At 49.8% G+C, this 10433-nt stretch overlaps 1 protein-coding gene across 1 annotated transcript in view; it reads left to right on the top strand.

The window, feature by feature from the left end:
- Positions 1-10433, top strand: part of LOC106740546 (nephrin-like) — a 522836-nt gene that overhangs the window by 398206 nt on the left and 114197 nt on the right. The window contains exon 3 of the mRNA XM_014611707.1: positions 7805-8016. Within this exon, the coding sequence (XP_014467193.1) occupies positions 7805-8016 (212 nt within the window). The remainder of the gene's footprint in view (positions 1-7804; positions 8017-10433) is intronic.

Below are 10433 nucleotides of genomic sequence, written 5' to 3'. Positions count from 1 at the left end.
GCGACTGCGGCGAAATGCGCTTTATGTCACTCGACGAAACACCAGTTACGCTGCTCCAGATGCGCTGCTCGAAAACAATCCCCGCGACTTCGGTTCGCCGAGAAAGAGAGAGAGAGAGAGAGAGAGAATGCTTCTGAATTTTAAATACAACTCCCGGAGGCAGCGTCTTTCCGCGCAGCTTCGGGTCCTCCGCTCTCTTTTTCGCGCGCGCCGAGAGGAGAAACGGTAAATGGAGAGCCGAAACTCGATCATGTTACACGGTGAATATATATATATATTTTTTTTTTTCTCGAGGCGCGAATTTGCGTAATTTTCGCCTCTGTCGCGATTTGAAGCGAACCGGCCGGATCGAAGAGGCGCTTTACCCACTTTAGAAACTTTTATATACGCGCGACGGAGTCTTGATGAAGTGCTTCGCGAGTACTTTCGGCGTTCGAGTGACTACAAGCGGCTCCTTGTCGACTCCCGATCCCAGTAGCGCAAACAACGGAGTTTCCCCTCAAGATTTTCGCGCGCCAGGTTTTATGTTAATCCGTCTCGACTCGATAAAGCCGCTGAAACCGAGCGGAAAAGGGGAGCGCTTATTAAAATTGATACGGGGATTCCGCAAGTTTTCACACTCGTGCGCCCCGTCGCGCTGTCTCGAGCGTTCTGCGTCACGCGGGATATAAGGGTGCGGTATTCGTGCGGACGCGTGCGTAAAAAAATTGGATCGGTCGACAAATTTAGTTTGCCTGAAACAGAATCAAGTATCACGATTGAAGGGACCAGCCGGTGCAGCGAAGAAATTATATGCGGGAATAATAATTAATCTGCTCACAGAACGAGTCTATTCTTTAAGATTACATAAGAGAATTTTTTATCGCTACGAATATTATCGTTTTGCTATTTAGATAACTGATTGTGAACAATGAGGACATTTGTTAATATACCGAATTTGTTTTAATGCAATCGATCTAATCTAAGATAAATATAAATTAATCGAATTATTTATTAACCGTAGCTCTGAAACTTGGTTACGGCGACACAGATAACTGGCTGCCCGCTTATCACGACTGTAGATTCGCCGAGTTCGCTTCTTCTCTTATTTGTAACAACAAATCTTCCCTTCCGCGACATAAAGAAGCCGCGAAAAGTCCTCTTTCTCGCCCGTTGAACGGCATTTCGCCCCGTCCTCTCCGCGCGTTAACGTTCAACTTTCCCGCGGCTCGAGCCCCGCGATCTTTCTCTCTCTCTCTCTCTCTCTCTCGAGTGCTCACTCGGTGCCGTTCGCGTTATCGAGAGGTTTAAATCTTCGCCGAGTCGCGCACACCTCGTAACGCCGTCACGCGCGCGTTTCTGGCCGTGATAGCGGAGAGCCGCGAAACGTCCGCGTCGCTCCTCTCCACCCATCCCGCTTCCCCCTCTCCCTCCCTCCCTCGAGTTTAACCCGATCCAACATTTATCGTTTTGCCACCACCGAATCGCCGGCCACGCGCGTTGATGCGCCTCGATCCACCCGACGCCGGGAATCGATTATGGCGCGCGCGACCCCCGCTGTTATCCCATCGGGGAGCAAATTCAAATTTTACGAACTCTCATTCGCGCCCGTTGTACGTCGCGGAGTGGCGCGACGAACAACACGGCGAAGTGATTGAATTACCGATATCATCGGCCGCGCGATCGACGCGCGTCTCTTTCAATTTCAACGCAACAATATCTATTTGTCGCTTTGTACTGCCGCGTGCGTGCAAATTATTGCGCGATAACGAAACTGACGCGCGAATACTCGGCGGTTCCGAATCTCTGGCGAGGTACCGTGCGCACACACACATCCATACGGACACACACACACACACACACACACATACAAACACGACGGAAAAAATTTATCTTGTCCGAAGTAGTAATTGCGAAGCGGCGTGTATAACGCGCGTGTTTCGAGTGTTTCGGTAGGCGAATCGGACGACACGCGAAATCGCCGAAGTGGCGGTATTTTTCGCGGTTTCGTTTTGCGGTCGGCTCGCGGATGGAGCCGGCGAGTGTGGAGGAGCCGGCAACGTGGACGGCGGTGTGTACATTTATTTGGTTGTTATTTACCCTTTGCACGAAGCCGTATATCATTTTTACGACGGCCGGCCGAGACGGGGGACGGAGGAGAAGGAAGAGAAGGGAAGAGGCTGAGAGGGCGAGAGTGTGAGGTTGCATGAGAGCACGAGGAAGCATTGACGCGCAAAATGCGCGAAAACCAGAACGCCAAGACTGTGGGAACGCTGTTCCCCCGAGCGTAAGAAGCGTTTGTGAGAATTGGCCGAAAAGAATTGGCACTCTCCGAGTACTGTCTTCGCCCACAGAGAGAGAGAGAGAGAGAGAGGGAGATTTCAAACGACACTATACGCGATACGTCGGTAAATAATACACTGTTTGCCGTCGCAAATTAATTGAATAAAATTGTTATGCCATACGACATGAGGGAGAATCACGCACGATGTAAACGCGAGCCGCATCGGCCCAATGGGTACGGGGTGGGGGGAGGAAGAGGCGAATGTGAAAACACCGCGCGCGGGGGAGAGATCCGAGATAAAAAAATATCACCGGGGCTGATTGTAATACACACGGAAAATACGGTTTCCGCGGAAATATGAAAAATTAACGTGGGAAGGCTGCGCGAATTAAGGAAGAAAAAGAATTTTATTGCGCGCCCCGTAAACACCGGGTGCCATGCATTTATTCTCTTGCTATTTACCCTTTGCCCCAAGGGTGTGCGTTATTTTCGCTATAAAAGACCTCGCGACCTGCGGTACGAGGAGAGGCGGGGAGGGTGGGAGGNNGAGGGGGACGTGTGCAAAAGGAGGAAGGTACACGAGACAAGAGATCGCGCGCGCGCGCGCGCGCACACCTGTACACACACAGGCCGTGCGGATGAAAGTAGAGGGAAATATTAAAAAGCACTCAGCCGCTCTCGAAATTCATGTAATCTAGAAAACCGTAAATGAGGGGTGGTGCTCGTCTCGTGACTCACTCTCTCTTTCTCTCTTTATCCGGCGCGCAGCCCGCGGCAAACAACGCACCAGGTCGCGTCGACGAGAATTATTACGGCCTCCGCCGGTCGCGGAACGCGGCTTCGACCCGGCACGAGGCGATCCGGGTTAAAGACACGTCGCGGAATTAATGCGCCAATAAATATTTAGAAACGTATAATTTTCGCTGTACGCTATGCAAAGTGCGCCGTGCGCGCGGGCGTGCATTTATTCCGTTGCTATTTACCCTTTGCTCGCCGGACATTTATCATTTTTACGAGGGCGGACGGGCGAACCGTGGAGCGAGAGACGAGGGTGGAGAGAGAGAGGAAGAGAGAGAGAGAGAGAGAGAGAACGACGAAGCACGAAAAGGTCTCGTGCTGTGGCAGACCGCGCGAATCGCGCTCGCGGAGGGAACGACGAAGGAGACGGAATATTGGAAATGAATTTCACTCGACGTTACCCTGAAATCTAAATGCGGAACAGTCGTGTTTTCTCCGCGGCGTAACATCCACCCACACCGGGAAAAAGGCGAGCTCCTTAAGCACGGAACAGGTAGCCTAGCCTGGCTACCTCCGCCCGATCCTCCGTCGTTCTCTTCCGTCGAGGAAGCTGAGAATGAAATCTATTACCGGCTGGGGGAGGAATCGTGTTTGTGTTCTCGCGAGCTTTCGATGCTCCACGCACGGGCTCTCTCTCCTGCCTGCACCTGTTTATACCCGGCGAAACCTTTGAAGACAGTGGTGCTCGCGCGGCTCTTCGGCCCGCTTTTCTCGCGCTTTCTCTGCGATTTTTCGGAGCTATTCCAGCGTGCCACGTTCCGAGGAGGGTGCGTTCACTTTCAGCGTTCGCCCGTTTGAGAATTTACGGCGATACGATGAGAATCCATCCGTGATCGTTCCTCTTCGAGGGAGAAAGAGAGACGCGACCTTTCGCTCCGTGGGTGGAAGTGTGAGCAGCGTCGGCTCGCGTTTCAGAACCACTGGCTTAAAGAATATGTATCATTCGCGAGAAGATAATCGAAGCGGAACACGTAGCCGAACGGAACCGGGGGGTGGGGGGGGGAAGAATGGCCGGTGCGACGAAGCGAGAGNGGGGGGGGGGGGGGGGAAGAATGGCCGGTGCGACGAAGCGAGAGGGAATAACGGCGCAGACAGAGAGAACGACAGATCGGAGGGAAAGGTCGTGAACGAGACGGGAAGAATCGGGCGAAATATTGGAAAGCTGGCTGCGCGGCAAGATAAAACGTTTCATAAAACAGACATCGATTCCGTATTACTCGGCGCGCCACGTCGACGTGAATCGACGAGAGTCTCGCCGGAGTGCTCCTCGAGAACGGCCGCGAAGGGTGGAGGGAAGCGAGAACGTTCCTGTGCCGGCGTATGAAAGGGAAAAAGAGCGAGGGAGGGAGGGGGAGGGAAAGAGAGAAATACGCATTTCCTTATTGCATCTCGTGCCGTATTCTCTCGTCTTTCGTCTCCGTCGCTTGTTCTATTCCCGCCACTTCTCGGCCGCATCCGCGCTGCATCCCGTCGACGACGTCGTCGTCGTCCGCGTGAAATCCAAGGGAGAGGAAAGAAAACCCTTATGCTGCCGCATATAAGACGCCCCCGTGCGAACGCACACGTACGCCCGAAGCGGAAAACTACAAGTGAGAGAAAGAGAGAGAGAGAGAGAGAGAGGTGGGGGAGGGGGAAGAGGAAGAGAGAGAGCCCGGAGCGGAGGCGCAACTCGATTTTCCCTAAACTCGGATACGATACAAACGCGCTCGCGCTCCGTCCATTTTCACGTTGGGATCGTAAAAATTATTACGCCTCGTAAATAATAAAGAGACGTATAGTATCGGGGTCGGCTCGTAAATAACTCCCCGCGTTTTTCCCCTCCTCCCCTCCCGCAAGTTTATCCTCGTGTGGAACGTTTCGGGCTATCCGCGTCGCGCGCATCGTAACGGCGCGCGATTATTGTGATACAATTAAACGGTAATTAAATATGAGATTTTTCGCGAGGGAAAACATCCGCCCCCTTCCCACGTTACGCTACGCAATTATAAAATCATAACGTTTGATCGTTTCGGCAAAGCGGATGCACAGGAAAAAGAGGGAGGGAGAGAGAGAGAGAGAGAGAGAGAGGAGAGTTGCAGAGTTCGTGATACGAGCAACGCGACGGTACTTTGGGCTGAATTCAGATTATCAAATAATAACTTTCCTTCCGGAGCGATCGCGAATTTCGCAGTACACGTATATCGCCACTTTCGTTAATAAAATACGTGATTTCGCGCTGGCGGGGGCTTTTGACATTACATTTACATCAAACGACGTCCGATATTGCGCCGCACATACACACACACATGCACGCCCACACGTACACACACGTCGATACACGCGTATTCGCATCGGGGAGGTTTTACGTTCCCATTAATATATAGTTACTATATTATGCGCGCATATAATTGCAGTTAATGTCAAACGGGAATCGTTGAACGCGCGCTCGTAAAATCTCATTTCGGTATTGCTGGGAAACGCGGCTCGGCAAAAAATCAACTGCGAATATTTCTCTTCGCTCGATCCCCGCCTCATTTGCCGCGCTTCCTTTGATTGCCATTATCCGGCGAATTTATTTCGTATAACGCGTGCGCTCGTTATCGCTCGTTACGATCCGTCTGGAATCTCCCTTCCGCGTGTCCGTCCATCATATCGCGCGCGAGATTCGAAGAAGTTTCACCGGCGGACAGTTATCGGACAGCTGCGCGCGCGCGCGAATCTGTTTCGATTTCGCGAAACGCGCTCGCGCGTACCTCGAGCGGTAAACCGTAACGTAACGTAAATACCGTAGATTACTCGTCGAGCACCAACGCGGCGCTGTGATTATATTTTCCAATTATCCATTGTAATCAGCCGACGCGCGCGGTTCGATCGCACATCGGCCGCTCTCCCGGCTCTTTTTCTTCGGCTAGGCGTATCTACGCCGGATATCGATGAAACGGAAATGAACGGCGTCCGTTCAAAATATCGGATAACACGGCTGCGATTTAATTGCGTTATCGCCGGCTACCTTGCACGCCCACGCTCGCCTGCGCTCCCTCTCTCTCTCTCTCTCTCTCTCTCATTCACTCTCGTGCGCGCGCGCACGATAATTATTCCATCGATTTGAAATAATTATATCGGCCTCGTAAGCGGGTAATACTCGATACTACCACGATTCGCTGCGGTGGTCAATGAATCGCAATGCAGATTTTTTCAGCGCCACTTCCAACCGACCGACCCTCCCTCCCTCCCTCTCGCCGTCGCCTCGCGATTCCATTGTCCGCGCCGCTCGGCTCGGAACCTCTCCTCTTCCTCCTCTTCCTCTTCGCGCGTGAGACTCGGATTTCATTGGCCGGAAATTGCGATCGTTTTCTATGTATACATATCGGAATACCGCCGCCGACCGTGCCGTGAATTCTCGAAATTCCCGCCAATTGTCTTACAATCTGACGGGGGAAAAAGTAATCGGAATCACGCCGTTGTTATTCCGAAAGAAATGAAACGAGGTTAACAGGGAATGAACAACCCGATGAGTAGAGAGGTGGGTGAGGATTAAATCGACTGACGTGGTAAACCTGCCTCGATGGGATATTTAACTTTCGAAAGAATCTTCGTAGATAACGGATATAACAACGATAGTAATAATAATCTTTGTAATATGACGATAATAATAATCTTTATGGGAAACACCCTTTATATTACATAGAAAAAAATTGTTTTAAATCAAGAATAGATATTCTCATATATAAGCGAGAATATTATATAATCTTCTTGGAAGATTTTTAGTCTTAAATTTAGTTCAGATAATATTTGTATCAATATCAAATCAATCAAATTAAGACTAAAAATCTTTTAAGAAGATCGTAACATATGGGAATATCGATTCTTGATTTAAAACTATTTTTTCTGTGTATACATAAAATATGGCAGGTAAAACAGGTGAAAAGAAAGGAAAATCACAAATATACTCTAATATAGAAAGCGGTAAACTAATAAAAAAAAAAAGAAAAAAAATATAAATAATAATTACAAAAAGATGGAGCTCATGAAACCGCGTGCATAATAGAAGATTTAAACGCAGTTAAATTTCCATGAAAAAAAAAAAACGATGGATACAGGAGAATAAATTAGCAGTTGTATACAATGTATTCATATGAGAATTCATATGATACATATACATTCATATATACTGTATAAAGTTTGGTGATGTTCTACATAAAAAATCGGGCAACGTCTGAAGAATCTTGACGAAATATTCAGTCATATTAATTTTAAAATGTATGGATAATCGATATTACAGTTAAACAGATAAAAGATGAAAGAGAAGATCATTTGACATTCTTCTCTGTTGCAAGGATGCTGGTAAAATGCACGAGATTATTTCAGAGTATAAAATCCTCACGAGATTATTTAACTTATGCTTCATCATTAACAGGTTGTGCTGTATCGTTGATTACCATTGATTATGCAATAGTTCGATCAATAATTAAATTACCAAAGATCAATACTAACCATGAATAAATACAATTCTAAGTATCTACATATCTTTCACGTCGTTCATCGATTATTTACTAACTCTACTCACACTATAAACGGCAATTACTTATATTTTTTTAAACGTGATAGTAACAGTACCGATTACCGGTAATCGCCACGGCACTCGACGCATCGAATTAATTTCAGTTGAAGCGTTGGGAAAGTTAAGAATTGCCATTCTTAGCACACACACGTTCCAGAATGAAGTTTAAAAGTCGTTCAAAGACGCGTCTCTTTTCATTGTAGGATCGACGCGCGGGAGAAGCCGGTGACGAAGGCGCAGCACTCGTCGGACTCCGGCGTTTTCGGGCCGCGTGCGTTCTTCCGCACGGCCTTCCCGAGCCCGGCGGTTCTAGTGATCGACGACATAAAGCGGCACGACGCGGCCACGTACAGATGCAGGGTGGACTTCCGGCAGGGTCAGACGCGCAGCTTCCGCTACAACCTGACCGTGATCGGTGAGTACACCGCATTCGAGGATCTCGTCGCGCGTGTAAAGCAGCGCCGCGTGTTCGAACGCGCCAAATCCGGGATATCTATTATTCAACGTGTCGCGCTGTGCGCCTCGAAGCCTCTCGAATCTGCCGAGAGGCGAACCATTCATTCGCTGGCGCGTCATCCGCGTGATCCGTGTCATCCGCGCGACGTCACCGAAAAGACGTCCTGGATAAAAATTAATCGAGGCGCGCCTTAAGTCTGTAGTGGTCCTAAATAAGCTTGCCTTCGTTGGGCCCAGATATGATGAAAGAAATGAAATTCTGAATGGAATTTCGTGAATAGACCCCGAATATGACGCTGGATGTCCCGAACAAAATGTGAGTTCATAGGGCCCAGTCAAAGTTTAGTTATCTAAGGTTTTAAAAATATTTAAGTGAAATCTACTGTAATAAGGTCGAAATAAGAGTCAAGTTAACTAACTTTGATTTTGATTCTCAAGAATGTTTAAGAATGTTGAAAAAATTCAACACAAACAGGCTACAAATCCGCATTTGAATTTTCGTATAAATTGGCAGCATAACAAGATACAATCTAGTAAGACTTACCAAGATAGGGCCTGGTTGGATTAACTAATTTGGCCCTATTTGTACGAGCGTTACATTTCTGCGTAGGGCCAAAGCGGGGCTCTTCGATACAAGTCGGGAAAAACTGTACGGAGCTGTTCGAGTCCCCGTTTTAAGTTTCCACTCGGGGTCGTTCTCTTCGCGCGCGAAGAACGACGCGTAGCCGAGGATTTCGAGGGAACTCCTCTCGACGAGGACCGATCGTTAAAGCAAACGAGGAGCGATATCGGCCCCGACGTGTTTGAACGGAGACAACGACGTTTACGCGAGGGACAGGAGCGGGTTCCCGCGCTCTTCTTTTCCGTTCAATCAAAAAGAGATTGTGGCGGACTAATTTACTGCGGCTTTAAAGAGGAGCCCTAAGGCGCGCATTACCCTCTCGTGGACGCTGCCGGATAGAAAAGGGGAGGACCGAGAATGATAGAGGACAAGGAAGAGAGAGAGGGAGAAAGAGAAAGGGGAAGAGAGAGAAGAGAAGAAAGAGAGAAAAGAGGAACGACGCGACCGCTCGAAAAATCGATCAAGCTTGGCGGCACGCACGGCGCGTCGCCACGAAGAAACGATTCGTGACGATGAGATCGAACACACGACGTGGAAGGTAGCGGAGGCGGGCTATTCCGCGAGGGCACGGGCTCCCGATCGATCTTTCGTTCAGTTTCGAACTTGCGACCGGCAACCTATTTACACACACACACACACACACACACATAGACAGACACACGCCCACGCGCATACCACACAAACACACGTACGTGTACCTGGTTCGGCCGTTTTACCGGCGCGTACTACCTCGCAAAAACCCGTGGCGAAAAGTAACGGCGTCGGGGTAGGTAGGTCTGATCAAACAAATGCAGCGACTGCTGAAAAATGCATGAGCCAATCGCAGACGCGTTGCCCGCGCGCGTCTCGCTGCGCGCCACGTGGTCGCGAAACTCAGCTGGAACTGCGCAGCCCGTTGGCTTTCCTGACCCATTTTTTCAAACGCTTTCTTCTCCCCTCGGTATTTGCAAATTCAGTCGCGATCGCGGCGAATCCGCTCCCCCGAGCTCTTACATAAATACGACATTCCGCTCCACCGTATCCCCCTCCCCACCCCCTACCCTCTCGGTGGATAAGCGTAGGGATGAAGGGCGGCAAACAAGCTTCGACGACGACGACGAGGACTACTACTAGCACAGGTACCACTACTGCTGCTGCTACTACGTGCACAGCAACGCGAAGAATCCCGTGACCGTCATTACGTTGCGCATCGGTGATTTCACTTCCGCGTCCTCCCTTCGCGCATCCCTTCGCGCGACGGGCTTAAAGTAATACCCCGGGAAACCGTGCCACTTTCTTCGCGGCGAATGCGCCGCCGTTGCGAGAGTTGATCATAAAGTCCACGTCGTATGAAGGTGTAACTTTCATGGAGAAGCCCCTTCAAAGTCGCGGTAACGGAGTACGCTCGAATCTCGGGATATCCCGTATAGCTCGCGGCGGGAATATAACCTGGAAAATCCTACTGCCGATCCTTCGATACCGGAATCCATCTTCGGCGCCAATCCCGCGTCTCTCTTCGCTGCCCCTATCGGCGAGAGGTTAAAGAGCGAAATAGTGAAAGGGAGAGACGAAGAGTGAAACGGAAGTGAAAGAGAGAGAGAGAGAGAGAGAGATTGGAAACGACGGGGAAAGGGATAAGGCTGGCGAGAATGTAAGTGTCGCAGTGCAGATTCCGGGAAGAGCGGGGCACGAAATTCCTCGGGCTTATCCCTCGGGCGATCTAACCCTTTCCGGTAATAACCGGGCGCCACGGGTAATGTTTCTGAAACGCTCGA

The sequence above is a fragment of the Dinoponera quadriceps genome, unplaced genomic scaffold (genome assembly GCF_001313825.1).
Source record: "Dinoponera quadriceps isolate SergipeBrazil2010 unplaced genomic scaffold, ASM131382v1 scaffold396, whole genome shotgun sequence".
NCBI lineage: Eukaryota > Metazoa > Arthropoda > Insecta > Hymenoptera > Formicidae > Dinoponera > Dinoponera quadriceps.
The sequence above is the reverse complement of the archived record's forward strand: the minus strand, read 5'-3'. Positions and strand labels throughout refer to the sequence as shown.